Source organism: Anopheles nili, chromosome 2 (genome assembly GCF_943737925.1).
Source record: "Anopheles nili chromosome 2, idAnoNiliSN_F5_01, whole genome shotgun sequence".
Classification (NCBI taxonomy): domain Eukaryota; kingdom Metazoa; phylum Arthropoda; class Insecta; order Diptera; family Culicidae; genus Anopheles; species Anopheles nili.
In genome coordinates this window covers 33,103,806-33,131,585 of record NC_071291.1, presented here as the reverse complement: position 1 = coordinate 33,131,585, position 27,780 = coordinate 33,103,806, and the positions used below count along the sequence as shown (strand labels likewise).

The 27,780-nt window shown below is 51.8% G+C and overlaps 1 protein-coding gene across 1 annotated transcript; it reads left to right on the top strand.

The window, feature by feature from the left end:
* The first annotated feature begins 124 nt into the window (after positions 1–124).
* LOC128720424 (TSC22 domain family protein 1) lies at positions 125–27,780 on the top strand. The gene is made up of 2 exons (XM_053814092.1): positions 125–1,285; positions 27,467–27,780. The coding sequence occupies exons 1-2, from the start codon at positions 159–161 to the stop codon at positions 27,687–27,689; spliced, it is 1,350 nt and encodes a 449-aa protein (XP_053670067.1). The 5' UTR covers positions 125–158; the 3' UTR covers positions 27,690–27,780.

Below are 27,780 nucleotides of genomic sequence, written 5' to 3'. Positions count from 1 at the left end.
CAGTGAAACGGTGACCGGTAACGATGGTTAAGTGAAGTGCGTGATCACTCGAACACCGCTGAACAACCAAACGGAACGTCTCCTTGTTCGGACGTCAACAAAAGCGCCTTCTCCCACCAGAGCTTGGGACGAAAAAAAAGAAGAAAAACACAACAAAAATGGACGCCAAAACCGAGATCCGCTCGAAACCGATCCTTAGCCCAACTCGATCACTCGACGAGGGTTTCGAGAGCGATCCGGATCGCATCTCGACCGATTCGGAGTTAGCACCGACCCAACCGACTCCAGCGTTCGATGTGTTGCAGCGTACCGATCGCGATGGTGTCCAACACACGCAGATCGCTCGCCGGCCGTCTCCTAGTGCCCAGGACACTCCCGCACCACCAGCAGCACCCACGAAAGATAGCGGGCCAGAGAGCATCATCTGTCTCGAGGGTGAAATCGAGAAAGAGCTCCGAACGAAGCTGGAAAAAACCACACTAGGACGGCCTCCAACAGGGCTGCCTAAGGCGACTGCTTCGGTGGCTGGGCAGCAGATCCGCTACCGGCGGATAAAAACACGTGCTCCACCACCTCCTATCGGGTCGTACTACTACCAGAAGCGATCAGCATCGGTAGACAGCGTGAACAGAGCCAGTGGCATCAACCATGGGCCCAACAGCTTATACAGCCTCGCGCTCGATCCGGGCAGTTCGGCGAATCTACACCTCGATCTAGCCGCACCAGGTTCAACACCCACCCATGACGTCATGTCCGGTCGGTTTGTCCGGGTGACGGTTGATCCACGCCACCACCAGCCACCACTGCCCGGGCCACCAACCGTGCCCACTTTGAACCAGTTCCGTTTGGCGTCCCTGTCGACGAACAACATCTACAAGTACTGTCACTCGCCGGCACCCATTTCCGGGCACTACCACCAACAACAGCAACAGCAACAGATCCACCCGCAACACCACCATTATCCCTTGCATCACCACCATCTGCAGACGCACCACGGGCACCATCTGAGCTATATTCCGACGCCGGTTGGCTCGAGTGCGGGTGTGTCCGGAAGCCGCAACAATCTCTACTCGCTACCATCACAGTACGGGTTGAGTGCTGCTGTTGCTGCTGGCGCCTCGCAGCAGTCGGGTGGCGCTGCAACACCAGCAGGTTCGTCCTCGGCGCAACCACCCTCAGCAGTCCTGCCGGCGGGATCATCAACCGGACCGGCGGGCAGGAATTATCAACACTTTAATCACGTCCCCGTTTGCTGGACCCAGTCGATACCCAGACAAACGCGAAGGTAAGCGATGGGTTCCCCGGTTGAGGGTGGGTTTCTGATTTCCAACCACTGCACTTGACATTCGACCGAGACGTGCCATTCCTAAGCGTGCGCTCACGTGATCGTATGCCCACGGGATGCATACCAAAGAGCCTTGTCGAGCTCACTGCGTCTTGCAACTAGGTCCGGTAGACTTGGTTTCTTTTATGTCCTACCTGCAGGCTCGCGTATCGGTACGCGCCTTAGCACGCGGTTGTACGCACGTAACCCAAATTTCGTGAGAAGCGCCTTCCTGTGCTGACGCAGATAGCGTTCATGATAAGCCGAGGTCGCCGACTAGCTAACGAGAGAAGCAGGACAGTTCGCTCTCGCTGGTTGCGATCGTGATGGAGTGATTAGCACGCTGGCAAAGGGCCACGCAAGGGTTTCTGATCACTTTTCCCTCGAAGCTCGGGTTGCAGTAAAGCGCAAACAGTTGGCAACTCGAAAATGTGACCCAATAAAGCCCGTGTTTACGTTCCCGTGGTGGTAGTCTTTTAATAGCAGACGTTTCCTTTTTTCTGTTACCTCAAGCTGCATCCAATTCCATGGCCCCGGGATCCTGTCCCTGGAAGCCCATCGGCACTGACAGAAAACAGCTAAGTGTTGATAATTCGCTCAGCAAGCAACATCTGTGGCTGCGTCACTCGTTGACACTTGTTTGCGAGTAGTTTGTCAATATTTTCGAGCTTCCAGCTCGGCTGGTAACCGAGGATAAGAGCGGAATCTGTTCGGGATGTGGACGGTGAAAAAAAAAACAGCTTAAAAGTCCTCACCATCACCGCCATAAAAGTGGCCATTATCTGTTCATTATGGTGTATCGAGGAGAGCCCGATAATTTAAAGATACTCATCTCTCCCCATTGATCGCTAGAAACACATTCCATTCCCATTCTAACGACCAATGGTGATCTCGGCTGGCCCATCGGTAGCCTGAGTTCGCTTCAAATGCATGGTTTTGTTGGCTCGCCCCATTACTCGACACACGCGTGTATGGTGCGTGTCGGTCAATAAAGCCGTAAATTATGCTCTCCCGGCTCGACTCAAGCTTCCATCCTCCCCAAACAGATCGTGACCGATCACCTAAACGTGACTTCCACTGGGCTGTCGCCATCTTAAATCCGGCACCGGCGATGGATGCGTCAGCGGCAAAATAATACGCAAATACCCCGAAACGAAAGACTTCACGGTGACATCAAGCGACGAACCTGCGAGCCAACACACGGTTCGGCTCGATCGAGCGTGGCTACGTGCGTGTGCTGGTGGCATTTGGTGGAGGCTCGTTCGTTTTCACCGGCCGTCGTCTGTTGGGCCATCGTTTTGCTGCAAATGGCAATAGGCAGCCCATAACCAAGCGCCCAGGGAGGTAGCAAATAATGTGATGATCCCAGGTTTTTATTTGCTCGTGTGTGGAAAGGTTAAGCCCTGACCCGGGTTGTTGACTGACCAGCGTAAGAGCTAATCTTTGGGTGTTTTTAGCACACACTGCATTAGCGCAATCGTTTCGTAGCACCGAAGGTTTGTCACCATTTGAGCATCATCATGATAACAGAAGTATCCATAAATTTGAAGAGACGCTGATAAAAAAACACGTTACGTTTGGCTCAAGACAAGACGTTTCTCGAAGGAACGTGAAACCCTGAGCCAATGCAAAGCATTTCGAGCTTCTATATTTGCCTTTACTTCGTGCGATTGCATGGTTCACTCGTTCACGTGCTTCGAATTCCCACGATTTCGGCGGCTCCGATTTCCGATCGGATGATTTGTGTGAATCATCAGTCGCCCTAAACGATATGCACATTCGACCAGCTCGGCCCTATAATGGCTGTGTTCCTGTGGCTGCACCAACGCCTTCGCGTGCGATCGCCTCGTCAAGGGCACCCTCCATCGATCGGTTCGATCGATAATTGCCATCACTCGGCCCTCGCGGGCATCCAATAACGAATCCGGCCGAGAGAAAAAAAAAACATCCATCCCATCGCGTTCGGAAAACAATTCGCCCCCGAGGAATGCGCACACGAGCACGTGACGCAGCCCAACCATCACGATGAGAAAATCGAACGAGCCCAAGAGCCAGCCGGCCGAAAAGCAAACAACTTTTACTTTCACGGCCCAAAGCATCCGATCTGATCGATCGCTACACGCTGCGGAAGCGCACCCAGCGGCCAACCTTCCTTTGGGGGGCCAACCTACCCGGTGAGACAGATGGAGTGAAAACTGTACAATAACTCAACTCCGAGCTGGTTCTGCAACGGCCACTCACAGTCCAGCTGCAGCGCATGCTAATGGTCCTTGTTTTCCATCCTGCGCGAACGCACGCTCGCAGGTGAAAAGTCCATTCGGTCGGTCCGGCTCGAGATCAAACGTTTCGGTTGCGCGTAGATCACGCGCGTAATGTGCGTGGCCATTTTTCTCCCCAACTTTGAGGCAATTGTTTAATTTACAACCGTAACCTGGATTTCTCCCGGGCCGGGGAGTGAAGACAAAAAAAAGGAAACTGACGCACAAACTGGCGAACAACAGCAACAACAACAAGAAAAAAGGCATCACAACACAAAATTGCAACACACCCATCACGAGAAACACGAAAGCTTGGGGGAAAAGAAACCTTGCGATGAGAAACGGGAGCTTTGGTGGTGAAAAAACACGATCGAAAACTCGATCAAGTGAATGAAATTATTCGATTTTGCCTGCGCCAGCCCTACAGCCTCTCTGGGTTAGCACGGCGTTTACTCACGTCTCCCATGGTTGGTGTTGTTGTTGTGTTTTTCCTTCTTTTTTTCTCACCCCACCCGCCTCCTTATTTCCACCGCACCGGCACAGAACGCCAAAAAGCGAGTGATAATTGGCGGACGGAAGAGGACGACCGAAGATGGTCGAAATTTACACACAAAACGATTCGAATCGCACCGTGAAAAACCACGGCCGACGGTAGCCACACCACACGGGAAACCATTACGGACAGTTTCCGACCGATCGGGCGGTATCGAGCGCGCGAAAACCGCACGCCGAGGAAATTTCGTATAAATTAATGAGCAAAACAAAAAAAAAAGTGAAAATTAACCGCCCCAGGAAGCAGCTTTTCAGCGCGCTTTCGTTTTCAGCGCAGGGCATCGACAAAAAGGAAAACTTCCATTTGATTTAGTGCACTGCCGCTGCTGTGAGCCGCCGACAAATTTTTGTGAGATCATCATGCACCCTTCAACGCATTCGGTACCGTTGGTAATGCGCGAAATACTCAAAGACCGTGAAGCTGTCCTCAATTGCCCACCAGTGTCTCGTGACGTCGTTCTGGGAGGGAAAAATGCACCCAACGACCCGAGCGTTGCGGTGAAAGTGAGTGTTTTTTGTTTCGAGCTTTACGAAAGCCACGACACATCCTGCTGTGTTGATCCTTCCGCGATACGACGCCACCGGCCACGGACAGACACAATTGCTTCCCTCTATCGGTTGGCTTCCGGCACGGGAATTTCCTCATTCCGCACTTATTAACCGGTTGGATAAGACATTACAGCGTCGTTTCGGGGTGTCGATGTAAGTCACGAGCACATATGCATACGATGCATACGAGGCCTGTCTCGGCAATCTTTTCCTGCTCGCTTTGCTGGATGCATCCGTGCACCAAGACTGGATGGATGCATATCGTCCACCAAGGCGTTCCGTCAACCGGGTGCATACGGAATGCACCTGCAACCGTGCATGATGTGGCATTCATATTCCCGGTTTTTACAACACACAAATTTACTCGGTTCGGGGCGAAAATGCACCACCGGGAAGAGTCGCAGGCTCGTAAAATAATTGCAACGTTTAGCGATTAGTTTGCCGCCGGCGTCCCATCGTCGTCCCCTCTTTCGGCAGTCTCGAACGCCTCACGCAAACAGGTTGGAGCATCAGCCATTTTGCTTTTCCCTGTTACTCCATACTCGCAGAGCAAGCGCCTCAAAACGGCGTATAATAAATGTGTAAAAACAAAACATTCCCTTCGTAAACCTGAAAGTAAAAGTTTTTCATACACCGCCACTCGCAAGCCTCCGTCCACTGCCGGTTTGGTTTGGAGATCGTTGGAGATCGCAACGCCAATCCCCCTAGCGCAGTGGGGAAGATAAGTGCTGCGATCGATTCCGGACAATCGACCAATCATGGGTTTCCCAGCTTAGCAGGAGATCCTGTACTTACTTCGCGCAAATCGATCGCCCCAATCGTCGGCCCGATCGCATGATAGATCCACTTCCCGCTATTGCGTAACTTCGCACGTTGCGTGTTATTTCACGCAAAACCATCAACTAAGCGCAACAAGAAGACGGCGCGCGTTCCTAGGGGGATATGATTCCGGTTTTTCAGCCGGACGATGCGAGGTTTTGGGGAAGTTAAAATGTGTGCATTTTTTTTGGTTTGTGTCGATTTTGTTCCCTCCCAGGAGAGGGCGACCGGGCTGGCACGCAGGTCGGCAGGAATTTTCGGACGATCAAGCAGGTTTGTGCAGCGAAAGTGTGGAACTGAACCGCACAGAGGTTCCCCACGACGAGAGAGCCTCACAATCGGAAGCAGCCTCATAACCGGTTCCCGGTCTCTGGTAACGGTTGTTCGATTATGGTCGCAGTTCGTCCGGCTGCGCTATTTGGACGCTCGAATTTGAAGCCTGCAAGGAAGCGAGTGAGGACTGCAAAAAAGCCCACATCCCTTCGACGCAGATATGCATTTTAGCTGCATTCACGCCCCACCCGAGTGGCTCAATTATCGAATTTTAACAAACCCAACAGCGCCAGTGCGGGATCAATTCCCACATTACGTCGATCCTGTTAATATTCGTAGCTGCCGGAGCAACGGACGCATCTTCGCATGCCCCATTAGGGCGTTATCATTTGTATGTGCACCAATCTAACCATCAACCCGCGATGGCTATCGTGGCTAATTGTTATGCTCCCGGCCGAAGCGACGACGCCCTTTGCTGCAGTGATATCTGCAAGTGCTACAATACAAAAAAAAACGCCACTGCATCGTCGCAATTAAACCCGGGCCATTCGTTCACACAACCCGAGACCCTTGCAGCTCATTGTAGAAGCCCGTTTTGCTCGTTTGCGTTTTGCACGACGAAAAAAAAATCCGGCAAAACCCATACGAAAATTACGCATCATTACGCCGAGCCGAGCAGATAAAGTGATATCGTACCGGCTAATTAATTGGCCTGCGGTTCGCTCCGGGTTGCGATAGGGGATGCTTGCGCCTCCACGTGAGCGCCTGCACGTTTTATGCAGTGTTTGTTTGGCACCGAACGTGCCCGGTAACCCTCCGGTAAGGGCAGGTAATTGCATCAGCACTCGGCACACGCTGCAGTTGCCTGCCGCTGGGAAGGGCTTAGAAAGCGAACTGATCATCGCTCTTCGGGGCGCATTTTAACCATCTCCCATGCCCATTCTAGACACGCGATCTTAGCTATTTTAATTAGCATTCCATTCACCAATCGCTGGGCGCAACCCGCACAGTTGGTGGTGGCGTTCGGAAGTGGCGACGGGTGCCGTTGCAATTCGATGGAACAATTTATTGGCCGGTCTCGCTGCCCTTGCACTCTAAATGCGCTAGATGTGACGGCGATCGAACTGTGGTCGCGCTTAGTTCCAATCGTATTGCGGCATTTTGGCTGAGCACAGCATGAGCCACAAGCGAGAAGTAGGCCATGTACGTTTGGTTTATTGCAGCGGGATACAGCACGATGGAAGGTCCATTTTTAGAAGGCTTTGGCTCATCCATGGCCTGCTTGTTTGCGGTAAATTAAGCTTATCAGCATGGTAAACTCACAAAAGTGTGTTACACAAACCCTCAGCCATTCTCGTGTGCATCACTGTACCTTCCGACACGACGCATTACGTGCGAGCTTTTTCTGCAACACTTTCTAATAATCCCATTTCGCTCGCTGATTGATAGATAAAAACGTACGACATTGTTGTGCGGGTGGCAGCAAATTCAGCACCAGCACCTTATGCCTTATACCCCCAAAAAGCATTCCCAACCAACGCAACACCGTTCCTTATCCGCACTTGCAACCGGTGATGTAAACGCTCTCAGCAACCTCCCCCAAACAATCGCACCGTGGGCCCACAACTCGGTGGATTTGAGCATAAAATCTTGATCCAATCTCCGTACAAATGGTGCGCCCTTTTCCGCATTGTTTATCGAAACCGAACCATCGGTGGCACGAAGCACGAAGCCCACCCCAGGCTGCCACATTCGCAATCGCAAGTTCCTCGCAAGCGCAATCGGACTACTTCCCCTTTTTTGTGCTGCCAGATGCATTGCGTTGCGTTCCTACCGAGGCTTCCGGGGCTGTGTGGTTTTTTTTTCTCGCCTCACTTTTTTCACTCGAAATGTTAATTAGTATCGAGATCATCTGCCGACGGCCCGGGCTCGGATGTTCGAGTTATCTTCGCCTTGTGGCCTGCGAATTTGGCCCGGCGGGTTCGCAGGCGCAACAGGAAGAAAAAAAAATAGCGAAACAAGCGCATCGCAAGCTGGAAAGAAATAAATCCCGCAACATACAACAACCCCTCACAGGCGGGAGGTCGAAAAAAGGCAACCAGTGTGGGCCAACGGAGCGGCCCACATAACATGCAACCTACCGGCGTGCTCTGACCTGCTCCCCAAAGGGGTGTGCCGGGTTTCGTGTTGGACCAATTTTTTGTTCCTTTTTCTTTTAATTTGTTACATTCGGTTCGCGCGAAAGGCCGCGCTTATCCGGTGCAATTCATCGCCTCGGCAGCTAAGCATCGGTGTCGCGAAGAAAATGCGGCCCGAGCCGTCGACGATGCGCCAAAAACCCGTCCATCACGGGGCAGATACGCGGGAAAACGAACCCTTCATCAAAACCCACTACCCTTTGGAATGGGGGATGATGCACCCGAAACATGGCTCGCTGAACGAACGTTCACCGCTGGCGATTATTTTTGCACTCTTCTCAGACCCGGTTCGTGATGTAACCGAGAGCAAGAAAGGCGAGCGAAAGGCTTCAAGCCATTACCATGCTGGTTGGTTAAACAAAATGGCCAAAAACAAAAAAGAGCCACACAAAACTATCGCGAAATGTCGCGGCTTTCGCCAAAAGCCTGTACTGATATCGACGGTTTTTGTGGGGTTTTATTTGGTTCCAATCTCCCAATTTCAACGCGTCGCTATCCACCGCAAACACATTCGATTAGCTAGCTCATCTGCATCTCACAGCCAGAGCGCCAACAGATTGCCAATTTGCGTTTGCATTTTAAAAACTCCTCTTCCCGCCAACACGAGCTTACACGTGTTCGATTTAAGCGCCTGATCCTACCGTGACGGTTCGCGCGTCATCGAGGCGTGACCATCTCGTGCACGTTGCAGTCAAAATTCACACCTCGCTTCACGTCAGGTGTACCACCATTGGTTGGCCAGAAACAATCAGCTTCTCCTTTCCTGCTGGCGCCTCCAAAAGCGTCATCCAAAAGCGATCCATCCGAGCCATCATTTGTAACGGTGATGCAAAACCAAAAAAAAAAAGCGCGCGCCTCGAACCTCTTCCACGAGGCCTCATTCAATGCCAGCGTGATTATGTCAGCCACCCCGATCGGCACGGATTGGCAAATGGAATGGCGCTCGCCTATGGTTTGCGCGAAAATTCGTTCGAAATTACGCGAATGAACTACGCGCGTTGGTTTTTGGGTGTTTTAATTGCTCATCTGGAACCGAACCAGGCCGAGCAACTCAATCAAACTCACCTGAAAAGTCCCAACCACAAGTTCGAAGCGTTCGCGCAACCAACAGGGAACAGTTAGAAAAGCCCAATTACGCAATCCGGAAGATGATTCCCCGGTCTTCCGGGACGTGTCCCCATGTGTCCCCAAGCTCAACCTGAGCGCTCAGGGATAATCACCCATTTAATCAACGGACAACGGACAACGGACCATCCGGTCGGTCGGTGACTCGCGTGTGCCATCACGAGCCCCAATATGGACCGAAAACAACATACTTACCAATTACTCTGGCCGGTGTTTCTTCTTCTTCTCCTCCCAAATCGTGTGGCCACCATCTCGTGTTCATTGCTCGTTAAAACACCGCTAGAACTCACCAGCTAGAAAACCCTTGCATCGGAAGCAGATGAGCCTACGCGAAGGCCACTGAACATTGGCGTGAGAAAGCTGGCAAAGGGCCGGCTCGATGGGCACGCGGGCACGACAAAGCCTCGACGAAAAAGGGCATTCCTTTGGGGGGCGGCTCCAAACACAACAATGTTGCGCCCAGCGGTCTCGAGTGAGATGTCCAAATGAGCAATTATCGGGTGGAACGGTGGAGGGTTTTTCTTTTCTTTTCAATTGACCCAGTCATCGGTTCGAGCGAACCGATCGCAGGACGTTATGGAAATGCGGGGTTACATTTCACTTACCGCTAGAGCTGCAACAATTGGGTCACGCCTGGTGAGCCTCCGAAACACCGTTCGGTTCTGCTAACGGAACCAGAATGCACTCGAGAGGACGTCCAGGTTCGTGAGAAGGGCTCTGGGCTTTGAGTCCCGGTCCCTTACGCTCGGTCTGCTGCTTGTCAGAGCGTCGAATCGAGAACCGTATCGAATCGAACCGAATCGAAAGCCAAGCCACGGATGATGACACTCCACCGGAACCGGGAGCAAGCGCCAGCCAACGCCCCTTTAAGCTTGGTGTGGACCCTTTTACGGGTCCCTTCGGTACCGTCGAGAATTTATTGTAATGGAAAGCGCTCCACCGATGTGCTCTATTCGTTCCCAGGAACCTACACCGAGCGGTCCTGGCACGCCATAATGAACGCTCGCACACCACGAAGCGCTTTTCCCGCGCGTTCGTTATTTTCGTCACCCAGGAACCAGATGGTGGGGTGGGGATAAAATTTAATTACCAGCGGTTATGGAATCACGACAATTTATTTCCTGCTCGCCGACGCGCGGCCAACATCGCCCAGCAAACGGGGACGCGATCGCGCGCGCGATCAACAAAGCCACCACCTTCTGGGGTGCTGGGGAGTAGTGTAGTATATGGGCGATAAATTTATTCCATGTACCGTTAGACCGTGTGCCGAGACGCTACCGGGATACTGGCCACCTCGATGGGCCTAATTTGCCGTGCGCGAAAGGGATCCCGGTGTGAGGGTTAGGAACCCTTTTTTTGCACGAAAGCCGTGAAACCAGCGGGTGGCCAAACCAGCGGGTTCGTGGTTCGTTTTTGTAGATTTTGTGCGCCATCGCGTCAATCGCGGTGTTCAACCACCTCGCAGATATGTGACCACGTGCTGGGAACGAGAACAGCACACCGATCGCGTTTGTCTCAGTCCCAGAAAAACCGCCACGGAAATGCCGCGCTAATGACACTCCAATCGAAAGCTATCTCCCGCTCGAGATCACCCAGGTTGGTGTGTTTCCGTGCGCTGATTTATTCGCTCCGATAACGGAAGGCAAGCCTGATTATGTTTTGTTTGCGCATGCGGCTAAATCGCGCCTGGCCGAAAGCGAACTCCTCTATACCAAACCGATCGCTATTAATGACCCTTCGTGAAGAAGAAGAACCCAGCCAGAGAAAAGGATGAAGGCAGAAATCCGACACACACACACACACACACACACACACACACACACACCGACATTCAGCTAAATAAATCACCGTTCATTAAAATAATTCAATAATTTTATCATCCACCAGCCAGACCGGGCGGCAGAGTGGCTCGGGAAACTACCGAGTACCGTTTCGATTCGCTAACGACCCCTAACCGGTCATACAATGTAGGCGCCCAGCCCAGGTCTGGTGGCGGTGGGTTTCGAGATAATTATCTGACAGGTCTCGCTCGTCTCGACCCTTGGGCCTCGAAAGCTCGTCTAAAATCAATACAAACTCCCCAGCCCACACTCGGTTCAGGCATTCGTAAACATTTGTTCTAGCCGGTGTCTTCCGTTCTATCGCGTCTCGATGATTTTTCATCCGCACTCACCATCCCCATCCGATCGGTGATCGAGGGTAACCTGCCAAAAAGTCCCGGTTTCGTCGCTCGAATGACCATATTTTTCTCGACCACACCAGCACGCGGCTTCCAGGAAAGTGGTTTCCAACTGTTCGATGTTTGCTTAATCACATCTCCCAACACAGCATTGGCGTTCTCGCGGGAGCCGATCGAGTGTGCGTAAATCAACGAAAATCGTCCAGCAACTCGGCGGGCTCGCATTTGTGCTCTCGTTTCGTTTGGTCCCGGATCAGGGGCCTTAAATGTTGCCAAAACGATCCACCCCGGGGGCTAATGAGGGGCCTCGTGGAAGCGACCATAATGATCTTCGATCGCCAACCGAGTGCACGAGGAAGATCGCTCGAATGGATGCCGGCACATGAGAGCAAACACTTGCGTAAATGAAAATGTTTTCCTTACTCTCACTTAATGGCCACTTAAGCCCTTGAATCTCTTCCAGCCGATTCATGCTTGGGGTGTTTTTTTTTATTACAAAACACACGGCCTATCTCACGTGAATTGCACTAATTGATTTTTTTTTGTTGGTCTAACAAACCGCCCGAAACGTGGGGATTTAATTAACGTTCTGAGCATCGAACGCAAGCAAACACCTCGCGGGAAACAAATTGCGTCGCTGTATCACACTCATTAGAATCTCATTCATGGAGAATGGATTTGGGGAACACCCGCGTGCTTGCGTCGGGATTTCTGGGCAGATGATCCACCAAAGGAGAGCGATGGAGGGAGAGAGAGAGAGAGAGCACACGAAAGATAGGGAATAGAATAATCCACTGTGAAATTAATCCGATTTCCAAGGCATTTTCGCTAAGACGCACGACCTCGCCCTCTCTCAAGGGCATCCGAGAACCGTCGTTGGGGGTTCAAAATATCTCGTGCTCCATTTCCATCCTCCATCACTGCTAGGATGCTTGTGCGTGTGCGTGTGCGTGTGTGTGTGTGTCCCTCCCTCGGTTCCTTTGTCCGCATTCCGGGCTGCTAAAAGCTCTGGCCGCGCAGATTTGCCGGATCATTGAACCGGGGTTGAAATACGATCCACTCGAAAATCAATCCACCGTGGCGAACACCCAACAAGTGGCCACTGGCCGGGTCGCAAACGGCCCTCGGAATTTCCCTTAAGAAAGGGTCAGCGCTACCACCGACATGGCGCCAGCTGCGATCGCGATCGCGAGCACTGTTCCGGTCGGTTAGCCGGTTCCACGCGAATCCCACGGATGCCAGTGCCATGGCTCATCGCTCGCACTCGATCGGCAACAAAACAACAAACCAAACCGACCGAACGGACTAAACAAAAACACTTTCAATTCGCAACACCCAACACCGAAATTGCTGACTTCCTCATTCTTGGCGCCAGTCGCCGGCAGTTCAATATCCGGATTGGCGATGTTTTTTTTTCCCCCGAACGCCCGCATTCACCGATGGGACCTTGCCTTCTTCGCTGGAGTTTTTCCGGTCAAATAGAGAAATCAACTGTCGAACAGCACGTAGAGCGAGTACTTGCATCCGCATTGCTGGGAGGCTCGTAGTGCTTGCAACACCTGCACCAACAACGTTGGTGTTGAAAAAGCTCACCCTGTGTGGTTGAAAAGCTTCACTGCAACCCAACTAGCCCCATTAGCAATTCGGTTCTGTGGGGTCGAAAATTACGCTCGCATCTTCACCGAAGCGGTTGCCAAACACCACCCGATGGAAAATCACACACATGGGCTCATCCCCGCGATGCTTCGTAAATGTAATTAGACATATTTTGATTTCCCATGCTCTAGCGGACGCGTGTTGCAACACCAGACACGGATTGTCCCGCCGTGACATCAACCAATTGGAAGGTTTGTCCTTCACTCAGACGAGATCACCCAGTCAAGATGTCCCTTTACAAGCACCGATCGACTGGCAGCAAAACGTTTTACGATCCACAGCAGGTTACCCGTGCGTTCCCAGCCGTGCATGCAGCCGTTACCTTCGGTTCGGTTGCGAAAGCCCTTTCGATGGAACTCTCGTCTTTAAACTCGATGCTCCGACGACGAGTGCGTGAGCCTTTCGGTAGGGGATCAGATTGAGCCGCTTTACTGCTGCATTTTGAACGATCGCCCTGTGCTTGCTGCCAAACAACCCAAAAACGATGCCTTTGAGATGGAAAGGTCGGCCACGAAATCGATAAGCGGCCGGGTTTTTTGGGCTTCTCAGCGGCACAACCGTTTGACCGACGCGAAATGATTCGCAACTGCAGGCTCGTTACCATTTAATTAACCGATGTTGCGGTTTCTTTTTGCTCGCTTTCGGGTTTCTTTTCTTTTTTCGGTTTCGAGCGCTTGCATGACCTGCACGAACAGGTAAGTCACCGATGGTGTAATTTCAATGTCAAACACCTCGACAAACATGACCTCCAGGCGGCTCTCGGGTGCTGTAGGTGCACCGGGTGAAGTTCAACTCCCCACGGTGATTGATGGATCATTGCCTGTCAAAAAGCTCACTGATTGGCCCAAGATCACCGACTGCCCTTTTAAAGTGATCCGACCAAAAACGTGTTTAATAAAAATCCCCCCCATACACAGGATCTACCTGTTCGGTAATTAATAATATACCACCCGATCGATCAGCGCGATCTTGCGGTATTTGGAATTTTACACGCTACTCGTTTTATGAGCGATAAAAATTCAAACTCCCCGAAACGGTTGATCGTCGCATGATGCGTTAAACATCGTGTACGCATTGAAGCCAGCCATCACGTTTTTTGACGACCACCGACACCGTTTTGGCCAATGCTAATTGATTGTGATCACCTTGGCAAATGGCGCAAAAAACCTCTCCGGGTGATACGCACCCTCCAGGGAATGGGCGTATAATTTTCAATTCAAACCATTCTCGCAGCCCCACACCAAAGCGCCACGTGATCGCGATTCTCGAACCAGTGCCAGTGAACCGTCAGCCAGTGAAAGTTCGTGCGTTTCCCACAGCACGCCGCTTCGCCGCACCAAATGAAACATAAAAGTGATACATTTTACATCAAACCTCAGACGGGCGCGCACTTTCTTTCCATCGCCGGGCCGGCACTCGAAAGTTATGGCACAAAATTAGTCGCACCGGCAATCGTCAGCTCGTCAGCGGCGCTGGAAAGTGAACCGTCTCCACGCAATGGTAACAATTCTGACAATTGTGCAGCCGCGCGGGAGGGCGAGCTCCATAAAATTCTCATAATTGTGCCACGACCCACCGGAGTCATCGTCGTCGTCGTCGCCGTCGTCGTCGTCACTGACGATGACAATGAGGCCGATGAAAACGCATACGACCCGTGCCCGCTCGGGGGCATTGACGAGATCGCGACACCGGGCCAAGCGACTGGCGCAGTTTGTTCGCCATTCACCGACGATTTATGCGAGTCGAGCTATAAATTCCGACCTGTTAGAAAAGCTGCTACTGCAGTGCAGTGCGTCTGGCAAGCCCACCCACTCCCTGGGGGCGTCGGAAATGATAATAGCTAGAAAAGGAAAACCCACTCCGACGCCCCTAATGATGGATTGTATGGAAGCGCATTAATGCATCCCGGGTGGTTTCCCACGATTTTGATACAGTTTCACCTCCCGATGCAGCCCGGTCCATTTTTGCTCTTTTTTTCACACACACTCGTCCACCCACACATGCGTCTGGTGTGATCATGCGCTTAGCACGCTTAGTACCTATTTTTTGACATGGAGTGACTCCGGGCGGATGGTTTTAATTTTTCCCGATTTTAACAAGTTCATCCACCCCATGGCATTGTGCAAACGAGCTGCGATGGTTCCGGCGTGATTAGGCTAATGATAAATAGACGCAATTTTGCAATGATCATTTCACGTTCGCGCTTTTGAGGAGAAACGGCATGCATCTAATATGAAATTCATCTCAAATCGGCGCTAAGACTAAGATTCCGTTCGTATGGCTTTCCAAAATAGTGAGTTTTAAATTGCGGTAAAATATGCAGATTCACGAATGGGCTATAACTTATTTATGAAGCTTTCAATTTAGCGAGCGAACGTTGGATTAGTTCACATCCTTTCGGGTTGCATTGGGGTATATAATGCTAGCGTAACTCACTAACGACAGGCATTCATTTTCCCGCTCACTTCGCTGAGGCTAAAATTAAAGCACATGTTCTAGGGGAATATAATGTCTACTTCAATTTCGTCATTAAAATGATTCATCACCCAATCTGCGGGTAATTAAAACTCAGCCACCCAGCTGTTGTAAGTCGTAAATCGGAACAAATGAGTTCCGGCTGAAGCGCCACACGTTGCGATCACCATATTTTATGTATCGCGGGCCATTTTGTGACCGACCTTAGGTTCAAAAGGCCACACACACACACCCATCAACGGTCGACGTTGTTGGACATCCGGTAAGCGAAAGTCAAAGGGTCACTTCAACAGCTTCCACCATCGCGTGTGCCATCCTCGAGGAAGGTCAAAGTCATCAAAAGGGTGGGTGCGTCAAAAACCACCAACGATTTTTTTTTCAAATTGCGCAACATTTGCGATCGTCCTAAAATCCGCTGCTTTCCCGCTGCAAGCGCACTTCCGCCGGCACACTAATTATGATTCTACTTTAATCACACCGTGCCGTTTTCTCTCAATCCACGCATGAACACACGCCACACTCGTACGCGAGCCGCTAGCACGTGTTAATGCGACTCTCCTTCCGACTGAAAATCTGGCGAAAAACTTTCACTGCCTCGAATCGACTCGCCCAAATGTCTCGACCCCACGACATGATGATCTTTCCCGGTCCCGGTCCCGCGTGTGGCGCGCGCGGAGAATTTCATCTCCTGCGGCTGCTTCTAATTTACATCGAATAAATATGCACAAACGAACCAAACACGCAATAAACGTTCCGTCGAGCCTTTGACTTTTACGTCGGCTCTTCGCTACTCTCGCTTTTCAGGCACGCGGGGCACCCAACGGGGGGTCCGGGAAGTGCTCGCGGGGCCAAAATTCAACCCCTAGCGAGGGGTTCTCTTCAGCCGTCGCACGAAAGTCAAGCCGTGGTCAAAAATCTGCCACCAAATGCCTCACGCGGTCATTGACATCCCTCCGGGGTGCGTGCCGTTTTGCGGTTTCAAAAGCCGCGTTGCTCCAGAACTGAGCGCCCTCTAGTGGCGAGGTCAGCAACGTTTGGATCCACCCTCGATTCACCTTTGCAAGCCACCATCAAGGGCCGTTCCGCGTGGTCGCGTACACATCACGCAGACGACCGTTTGCCCTACGCCACAGCCATACGCGAACGAACGGTTAAATCGGCCGTTGAGCTGTCGATAGGGACGATTTATAGCCATCATTAAAAGTCTTTTCCACCTCGCCGCTACACCGGCACCCAAAGGAGCATTTTCTCTTCCCAATCGTATGGGGGAGTTTACGGGAGTGAAACAAAAAAAATAAACTGGTAGGGGGTACCGTTGATCTACATTACGGAGCATCAGAAGCCTCACGAGCCTCGCGATCGCAGGTGTTAGAAGGCAAGCGTACACCGGTACACGGTGATGGCGGGCGTTGCTATCTCCATCTCCACCATCGGTGCATCTTGGCATGATTTATTCCGAGCCAATCGTTATGTCAGCCGGACGTCGCGGTTTGCTTCTGGCTTTCGCAGCGCGCTACAATTCGGTAACGGTCTCTGTCAATCCGCCAAAAGGCATCGGCGTTTGTCTCGCTGGCGGTGGCGTAGAATGGCAGACATTCGCATCTGGCTTCTTGGGTTAGGCTTGAAATATCGCCCCCAAGAGCCGACCGAAACACTCCCACTGGCTGTGGGAGCCATGAAGCCAGGAAAATCTGTTACGCTTTCTCCCTCGCGCGCGCGCTCGCTCGCGTTCCTTTTGCTGTATAATATTTATGCCAATTTTCGTTCGATTCCACCTCACGGGAAGCTTATCTCGATCGCTCCCGAGAGGACACCCGGCATGCAACCGACTTCGCAACCACTGACCACGGTGTTCGTCCGGTTCTAGGCCGGCCTGCCCGTAAGCTAAGCCCAACATTACGTAACCCAATTCCGGGCGTGTGGAAAACGAGTTCCGCCACGGCGAGAATCCTTCCCGATCGGAAACTGTGTCAGGTGCAACTCAGCTGACCATTTCGTAACGGTTGCGCCTCTTCACCGGCGTGACCGGCTCGCAGAACCGGCCGAATATGTTGCCCCCGGGCCTGGTTTGGTGTGGATTAGCGCAGTTTTTCCAGCTCCCGCGCGTGATCTTCGACCGATAGACAGAATGGAGGGCTCTCGTGGCCCACTTTGCAAACCCAGCGCGAGGCTGCTGCGATCGTTGTGGGGTTTCAAATGCCGCCGGCAAATGGGTTGTGGAAAGCGCATGATTTGTGGGAGCTGATACGCCTCATTGGGTTCGAGTGACCGCACGAGCATTCGCCTGTGCTAAATCGACCGAAGGAACGCGGCGTTTAACATTCTTGCGATATCTTCTGGCTGGCGATCGTTAGGGCCGGTGTTGAAGGCTGATATTTTTTTTTCACCCTCATTGAATGCTGTGAAGGTGTCGAAAATGGACACCCTGGCGTCTGCCACACCGACAGATTACTCGACCCGGATTCAGATAGCATCTGTTATCAGCTACGATCCAGCGAAGATCACTCGATCGCCGTCCATCGATCGATCCCTTTTACACCCACCCAAGCTCGTGCAACGCAACAAGTGTACCTAATTTGTGGGTGAAAAATGATTTCGCAAGCGCTATTTGACAATCCTGCGGCCAAGCCTAATGCTTCCATTTGCCGTCGATAAATTACAGCCCAGTTTGGCTTCCAGCGAGACGACATGTTGCCCGAGCCCGTGAGAAAGTGAACGGATGGATGGTTGGTTGGTTTTTTCTTTCGGTCACTTCCACTTTTATTATTACCTCGGCCACAAAAGCGCCTACAGTTCAGCTTGGTTCCGTCCAGGCTCAGTAAATTTTGTCTTTATTCCGGGAAATAAAAGCCAACCCCGAAGGAAGGCACGCCTCCAGCAGAAGGAAATCCGGGCCCCGGTCAGTTCAGCTCATGACCATGCTCGAAGCCAAAGAGGACATGGCACCCGGAGCACCCTTGGTTCCCAGGTGTCGATAAAGATGATTGAAACGCGTGTGACGCAAAACGGGCACTACTGGCTGGCACACTTACGCAATTGGCGCCGGCTCACGCTGGAAATTGCCGGACGCGGAATTAGACGCACCTGGGAGGAGCATAATTCAAACACCCTGCCGCGAGGTCGAGCGCTCGAAAAAGGAACGAAAAAAAAACTGTCACTTTCATAATCGCCTTCGTCGGGCGCAAAGTGAGAGATTACCCGGAGTCTGTGCACTGGTTTTGCGGAAGACGCCAGTTCGCACACACGCACGCACACGCATTACGCCGATGGTGCGTGAGTGTTGGCACACCTCCGGAGTTTCCTAGACGTCCGCGAGACCGCGAGCACGATCATGTCCGCGTAAGCTGCGTAAACGTGCCACCGCCAGGTGGACACTATAATTAGATACCCGACGATCGAGTCGCGATCCACGGTTACGTACACGTCTGGTCCTACTCGCGGCTGGTTTGACGCGAATCTTCAATTAACTTACACCAATCCAACCCACCCTAGCTGCAGATCGATGTCGATCAGTCGATGATGGTCTGGCAATGATAACCCGCCCGCGATTGATTTATCGTTTGCTGGGGTTTTCTAGTGATCCGTTTGTGCTGCTTCTCATCTCCAACGGGCTGCATGATGATGGAGAAAAACCACCCTCTAACAGCCAACGGCGATCGTGAATGCACCCGAGTGCATACTGCAACCGTGCCGCATCGTCTGGTGGCACCGAACCGTGACACCGAAAGTAAATCGCAATCCGATCTCTCTCCGCGCGATCCGATGGCACCGTAGTGACGTGCATCAACACCGGCTAGGGCTTGCAACAATGGGGGCTGCAGTTGCACCGAAGGGTGGCAAACGAGGTGTCAGGCTCCACCACAAGGTAGCACCGAACAAGCACGGACACGTGAAAGTGAAAGCCCATTCTGCGCGTACGCGTTGGTTTTTCTTTTCTTTTTTTTCGTGTCGAGTTTCTTCTTCACCACTCGCAGGGTGAAGCTTCTTTCTTTGCTCTGATGGGCGTGCATAAACGCTGGGGTGCATTTAGCCGAGGGTGTTTATTGGTAAGGTGCACCGATTTCCCACTCGCAGCGCGTATTGTTCCGCTCGCAGAATAAGACGTTTTTAGTGTTTGCGGGTTTTTCTTTTCTCCTTTGTTGCGGGCGCTCACAACCAAGCAACTTGTCATTTCGGCATTGTGTGGCCAAAACGCACGGCCGCGTAATCCTTCAGGAGCGATTTCGGGGGGGGTTAAACTGTCTCCTACCCACAATCGACGGCGGTGGTAATGGACCTGAAAGTGAGCCCATGAAAGCGACTCCCGATTGGACAAAGCGCGATCTCGAGTACGATATTGTAACGTGCGTTTTATCCGTCGGGGCATTTTTCTTTCTCCATCAATGGAGAAAGGATTTCCTTCCATCAGACGAACGCTACCGCTATTTGTGAGTGTGTATGTGTGTGTGTGTATGTGTTCATACATAAACTTTTACATTCATGTCTGGCTGGGCAGCGATTGCGGTTTATGAAAGAAGCATTGTTAATCCACCCCAATCCCACACCGATCGGTTCGTTGTAATTTCACCCATTTTTTTTTTTCGACGCCCCTCTCCAACGAAGCCCACAATTCAACCCCATTCGTCCCGTGAAAGGCACCCCACTACTGGTGGGGGGGGTGGGCTTTCGAAGACGCAGCACAAGACGCACGAGATTGCTCACATTCTTGCGCATGCCGCGAGCGATAAACCGGCAACGGTGTCGATCGATTGCACACACCAGCAAAAGGTAGTTGCCATGTCGATCGGCACCTCGACTAGCGCCACCGTACATCGACTCGATCGATCGATCGAAAGTGAAGCATGTACGAACGGGGCGGGAGCGATATGATTTATCAACCACGTGTCGATTGTTTCGTAGCGTCCCTAGCGTCGAGGATCGCGATCACCACACGCTATCGGAGGGTTTCGATCGAGCGCCAGAGGCTCTTCTCGATCTCGTGCGGTTCGTTCAGTGCTGTGCGGTAGGTCGACGAACTACTTTTGCTGCAATCGACCACGTGGGTAGTAAAACGACCCGCTTTTTCGTAGGAGTGGAAAGAAAAGCGCACCACGAGCGGGGAAATCTAGCGCAACGCAATTTGAGAAACAATATTTGATAGGCATTAAATCTAATTATGAAGCAATTTTCGTACAACTTTATCGTAAATTGAGAGATCATATCGCACCGACCGTCAATTAGTGGCCGGAGTGGAGTTTCCACTGCGAACGGAAGCGTGGAGCCCTTGGCGGTGAAACAATTATTGCGGCGAGTAAGCGCGCTGCATTATAACGCATTTTCTACACCGGGGTTTACAAAAAATGCGTAGAATGCGTGCGTTACACGTTGGCCTAAATAGAACCCACGAAGCGCGATCGCTGGGTGCGTAAAAACACGTGTTTTGGAAGGCGTTGATACGCGCAAGGAAATCGAAGCTTTTTTGAAATCACCAACCACTGGTTGTAAACCGGCAGTAATCAAACGATCAACGCAGTTTGCGAGACATCAAGCTTTCCTCCAGCCTATAGACGAATATCGAGCCCACAAAGTCCACTCCTATCGCAATCGCATCCGCTGTTTAACGATAGCGAATGGTGTAGGGGGCCTCCAGTAAATTGGCCGCATTTTCGCAGCTCGACAACAATGAAAGTCGATCGCTCACGGTGCTCCCATCGCCGGGTGCGAGCTCAAGAACGGGAAAAGTATGCCACCAAACCGTTCGGACACGCCTCATCCGCCACGGTTTCGATCTCGAGGCGAACAACGCTGCGACAGATGCACCACACACTCTCGCCTCGGTCGATCTGTCTGTCCCCGATCGAGTCCGCCCCGAAAAGTAGGGTAACGCGAGCTGCACTTACCGTAAGCAAATTAGCGGTTGTTCCTTTTTCGATTCGTTCCGTCTGGTTCCGGAACCACACCGGCGGCTCTGCGGGAAGCACCATACCCGACGACGACGCCGGGCACTTCTAGCAACACCTGCAGCGTTCGGGGCCGGAAAATTCCGCCAGCACCGCGAAGCACTCGCTTGTAAACATGCAGAATTGATTATGGCGAGAATTTTCAATTCCCTCACTCTCACTGGCACCGTGCCGAGGCTCGAATTACCGACCGTTCCCAGCGTTCCCAGGTTGGAGAGAAATCGGAACAACCACGTACGACACCTGGGTACCGGGTGCTGGAGAGTTGCGAATCACCACGAGGAAGGATAAACCCGTTTAGAGGGGGGGCTTGTTTGGATGGGGCTAATAAATAGAGGTGTTTGAACACACATCCCAAACAAGAGGTCTCGCTTGTGCGACAAATTCCGACCACCATCGTGTGTTTTAATGTGGTGCGTGGCACCAGCTACACCCTGTGCGAGATGTTTCCATATTTTATTGACCGCCAATTTGCATTTGGAATGGCCGAGAATTGCCACCGCGACATCGACACCGTTCTCGAACCGGCGCGCATTCCAGAGGCCCGGATTTATGGTCCTCAATTCGGGGGGCGAGAGAACATTGTACAGGCCGGATTCGGACCTGTCAATACAGTTATGCCTATGGTAAATTGATGCGAATGGTCGCCTAATGAGCCAATTTGCCATTCTACAGTTAGATGCTAACGAGAAGTCCATAAACCGATCGGGGAAAACCATCCGTTCGCCTGGCTTTAAGCGCAACATCCTGCAACAATCGACCTATCAGTGTCAATTTCGCTCTCTCAAAGCAAGCTTTCCTCGGTGAGGGCAATGGTTAGACAATGAGCTTTCTGGACGTGGATAACCAAAATTATGCGAGCCGTTTGGGAAACGGGTCAGTTTGAACGGGTCTCTTCACCTGGTCTGAACGGCTGAACCGTGGCTAAAAGTGGCCGCAGCTCACCGGATGACACCGGGTGATGATATAATTCCAACGGCTGCGAACAAGGTAAACGGCCCACACTACCACCGGGTAGGTCGGCAATGCAAACATCATTTTAGCACCTACTGGCCAAACGGTCATCGTTCATCATCGTTTTGTTTCCAGCATTACTCATCACCCCGCCAGCATGCCCGAAGTTGACGCATTGTTTGAGCATCACTCGAGCCACGAATCCCAACGCCAAGCCGACGATTTCGGCCAGCAGTAGCCAGCTTGCTCGCGGCGTGACACCTCGAAGATGTGAAGTACCCGGCGATAGTCGGCCCCCTTCGTGAAGGCTACGCAACGCGACTTTTACTTTCTGCGGCATCTTCGAGCCCTTAATGGAACGTCCGCGAGAGGACAGCTCCAGTGGCGTTACCTCACGAGCAGTCAAACGAGCCGTTGACCGATGTTCGCGAACTCAACGGGCTTCATTAGCACGGGGCTCGGACCATAAATTGAGCCTCCCAGCAGATGCAGCCTTTAACGTGCGGTGCATTAGCAGGAAGACGCTTCGGGAGCTAATAATCACACGGTGGTCGGTCGAGCTTTGGCGGTTGGATCGGAAAAGCTTACCTTGCGAAACCCGCTGGGCAGGCGGCTTTTCCCAAGCGCGATTCCTTTCGCTCCCGAGCGTAAGCCAATCGATCCGATTGATCGTTGTATTGATCACGCGATAAACGGGCAGTGCGTCTAAGTGTGGGTTTGGATGCCGGGGAAAATTGATAGCCGCAGGTTCGAAGCAGGAACTGGCCGTTTGCGTGGCCATTTGTTCGCCGGGTTGCCTCTCTCTCTCGCTCTCTCTCGCTCTTTCTCTTTTGCTGGGCTGACCGCGTCATTCTGCACGGATCGATGGGCTAATTAACGTCTTGGCGCGTGCTTGAAGTGGCAGTTTCCGCTGGCCTGGGAGGAACATTTCTCGACGCGGCCCATTCACCGCATTATGCAATGTGGTGCGAGTGCCGACGTTTGCCGTGTAAGTAAAACGAGCATGCGCACTTAGATAACTGCAGCCTGCCAGCCGTGAAAATCTTTCCCCAGCGTGACTTTGGTTCGGGTGTGGATGATGTGTCGCTGTAAATCTTAAACACATGCATGATTTTTAAGATCCGTTTAACACCCTTGCACCAGCACAACATACCTGTGATGGTGAGCTGTTGAGCAGTTTGTTGTTAGAGTGATTGAGCAAACTTTAGCTTTAAAAATAATCACAAAATTGTTGTGGAGATAGGTCATAAAAAAATCAATCTCCCCAATTTAAGTGAAGAAAAGTATCAGAAATATGCAGAATAGCAACATTAATCATTTCCGATCAATTTTGAGCTCAATTATTTATTTAAAAAAACATTGCTCATTTATTTACATTTTCTGACTGAACTTAAGATAGATGAAATTAAAAGTTACTTAATAAGATATTAAGCTTATTAAGCTTTAAGCTTGAAGCTTGGAAGGAATTAATGTTACAAAAAGAAGCTCGCAAGAGTTCCTCTATATTCCCGTAATACCCACCTATGCACCACGGCACCATGGTACACAACTTGTGTCACAAAGAAAGTAAGCGGCCAAGGTCTGCAACCCTTTTTTTCACCGATTTGTTCCGACTAACATCGTGCACTAACGTGTCACACGTACGGGCTTCTCCATTGCACCGTTCCCAACCAACATGGAGAGAAAACGCGACCTGTCCGGCGATTGGTTTCATCACTCCACGGCTCGCACCTTCCGCGAACGAATGCCTTAAATGTGATTTAATATGTCGCTAATCGCGCCAGATCTCACCGACGCGGCTAATGGCATTCAAATTCAATTACGCGCGCGTTCCTCTTCGCGCCCACTTTTCACTTTTCAAGCCTCCCCACGGTGGTCACGCTTTTCGCAACGCAAACGCCATCCAACGCGACCGAAGACCAGTTTCGCCACGGTCCCAGCAAGTTCAATGCTCTTAATTTGCATTCGATGCGAGCCCGACATCTTCGACCCAGCCATCCATCCATCTCGTGGACTTTCCGAGCCCTACGCACCTACCAGGCGTAAATGTCACGCAGTTTTTCACCTCACCTGCGTAGCGTTCCACCTGAGTGCGTGCGAAGGCGAAAAGCTCCACCTAATTCGGCGACATCCCGGCCTACCGAATTAAGCCGATTTGACCGCCGAGCCGAGAAAGTGTGAAACGGTAGCCCGCCGTTCGTGTGTGGAATTGGGACGAAACAGCGCGGGCACTAGGTCAATCCTGCCGGCTCGTTCCGGTGGTTGCATTTTCACGAATCGGTTTCATTTTCGGTACGGATAATAAGCTTTCGCGGTGGCCTCCGTGCGGTGCGTGAAGCTTTTCCCAAAGCCTCGACCGAGCTTCACGACGAGCTTCATTAGCTGCAGTCAAACAGTCGAGTCGCTTCTTCAGGACCACCAGGGATGGCGAAGGGATCCGGATAAGCTGCGGCATCCGTCTGACACTCGTCTGGCACTTCGCATGCCCTCATCGTACACCGCACCTGCACTGATTATGCAAAACCCCGTCAATCACGTGCCCTGCAGTAGCTGCCACTTGCTAAATCGTTCGATCGGTAGCTCCTGTCCGGCATAGGGCTCACCAGAACAGGCAGAGCTTGCAAGACCCATGAGTAGGGGTTGTAAATCGCCACCGATGTTGTAAAAAAAAGCCCCCCTCGTCGATGTATTAGTCAGCTCGGCTCGCAGACGCAGACCCTGGGTCCAGCCGAGTTGCCTGTGGGGGCCAATTTGCATACTTGGCGTGAATTTGACCATGCAATAGTCGCCACGGTGTACCACGGCACGGAACAGGTAGTCGGCGAGTGCAAGTAGTTTTCCACACGCGATTAGACGGTTACGCGACACCTCGTTGAACGGTTGGGACGATGGGCTGTTTTTTTTTCTTCAACTTGCCTTCCACGTTAGTGTGGAATCGTTCATTCGTCGACCTTACGAACAAACGATAAATCGACAGGTGCTATTTGGTTTGAACGTTTTTTTTTTCTCCTGAGAAGAGCTGCAATAATAATAAAAAAACAAATAGTTGACCATCACTTCACGTGCGGCCTCGATGGCATCTATCAGGCCAACATTCGCAAAGTACCATACCGTTCGATCGCAGGCTCGCGAAGGAAACACCGACAATGTCTCACTCGAACTGCCGGTCTCGATCGGGAGCTTATTTTTGGAAGGGCATACGAGGCGTTCACCAATCGAGCTAGCCCAACACCCCGAGGCTGTAGGACGAACCTGCCCTGTGTGGGCAAAAGGTTATTGGCGTCTGATGTCATTCACTTTCGCTCACTGGAACGGAAATTAACAATTACCGACGGGCCAGCCGGGTGATCGACGCCGGGTGCGTGTTCGCATGATCGTTGGGCTGTATTAGAACTAATTAAGAGTGTCGCAGAAGAGTTGAGAGCTCGCATTTTTAGCCCCCTCGCTGGCGTAATTTATGTGCAACAGGTTCGGTACGTCAACGATCTCGCGGTTGGCCTTCCAACGTTCACACGCGAGCAGATAAACTTGCATCAATCAATCATCCCGCGCGCAGTGCAAGTCACTGCCGACGAAGCAAACAAATCACCCTGGCAACGATTTCGCGACTCGCAGACCCTTCGAATGGGCAGCCCGAGGGCAATCACAGTAGCCACAGTCGCTTTGTTTTGTCCATTTTGTGCCAAAGTGCAAACCCTACCGTGGGCCAATTGGTGACCGACGATAACTCATTCGCGGTGTACAAGCGGTGTCCACCGAAAGTAGGCTAGCGTTGATACGGTTGCTGTTAACGATCTTCCGAAACTGCGCCCGAAACGAGTGCTCATACAAGTTCACTCCAATGACATCCTTCGCGTTGGGTTTCAACTTTTACCACCGTTCCTTCTCGGCCTCGATCGCCGCAGCGGGAATCGTATTTCCACGAGCAGGGAGAGAGAGAAAAAAAAACATCACGGTTTGCAAAAATTCGCAAAAATATCGCAACCCAAGGGTGACGTCTTTTTTGTTTGCTCGTTTGCTGCCGGTTTTTGCTTGTATATCTCCCTGGCTCGACGGCTTCAAGACACACGGCATTTGTGCAACCGCAAAACCTCTAGATCGAACGCATCCTTCGCTGCGGTGAGCGCAATTTGTCAATTCAATACAACCAATCAACCTTTTCCGCAACACAAATAGCTTTATTGACATTCGCCCAAGGCCTCCTCCCCACGGGGGAACCATTCGCCGCTTCGATCGCATGGATGACGGTGATTTCGAAAGCCTTCGCAGCCGGATTCGACAAGAAACACACCGTGGGCTCCGCTATCGCGATCGGAATCTGTCGTGTGATGGGTAATCTCTTAATTTAGCCAACAATACCCCGGCTAGGTCGTTTCCATTCCGTATTACGCTCGGATGGCGATCGTCTCGATCGAGCCAGCAGGGTTCAGTTGGAGCTGAAATGGGTCTTGGAAAAATAGCCACCAAATGGTGCGCGGCATGAAACCGCTCACGTGGATGTCGAGCTGAAGCTAAAATCAACCCGTGATCGTCGTCGTCACGCAGGCAGGACCATTTACACGCACACGCCAAAGCCCCGCGTACCTGGTGGTGATCAAATATTTAGACGATCATCGACATCGAGGCGTCTTCATGGGGACCGATCTGGCGTGACGGTTCGATTAGCATCCGATGGATTACGGCCACGGTGGGAAATCGCATTAGGCCGCATTCGGGAGGAGAAAAAAAAGCTCACTCCGTCGGGGGTCAGCACTCGAAAATGGGTTGCTTCCTTTTGCGCTTCGAGCTAATCGCAGCCACGATCGTGACCCGATGCGCACCAGGTGATGATCAAGATTCCGAAAAGGTCACACAGATCGGCGTTCTAAGGTGGAGTAAAAATGGACAAACCTGACGGGACGAGCTGACGGTTTCTTTGTGCCTTAAGGCCTTAACTACAATCTCAACTCACCGATGCGCAAGACATACAGCCTCCAAGCAGATGTTCAACATCGTCGACCTTTCTGTCGGTGGACTATTTGAGCATACATTCGGCAGCCTCATTTACCGCTGTGACAAATAGTCTCCTGAGATGGCTTACGTGTCCTTTTCAATTTCGTGTTAATAGCTCTCTGTTTTTTCTCTCTCTCTCTCTCTTTCTCTCTCTCCCTCTTGAACTCCCGCAGATACATCACCCCCACGACGCTGCCGCAGGTGATTGCACCATCGAACAAATCCACCGGCACCGGCATATCGCAGAAGCTGCGCGACCTGGCGACCTCGGCCGGTTTGCTGACCGCTAAACCGCGCCCGCCACTGAAACCGGTCATCAAGACGCGTGGCTCCAATAGTACCGAGTTCCCGAAAAAAGTCACATTCAGTGCTTTTGCAACCGTGCAGGTTGTTTGAGGACACCATCGCGAGACCCATCCGACAGAAGGACCTACCATTTAAAAGGACTCCCAAACCGGGCGGAATATCAACTATTTCTCCACGCCAC

Coding starts and splice junctions, on each gene's coding strand:
- LOC128720424 (XM_053814092.1), top strand. CDS start 159: ATGGACGCCAAAACCGAGATCCGCTCGAAACCGATCCTTAGCCCAACT. Junction 1,286..27,466: donor ATACCCAGACAAACGCGAAG/GTAAGCGATGGG, acceptor GAACTCCCGCAG/ATACATCACCCCCACGACGC.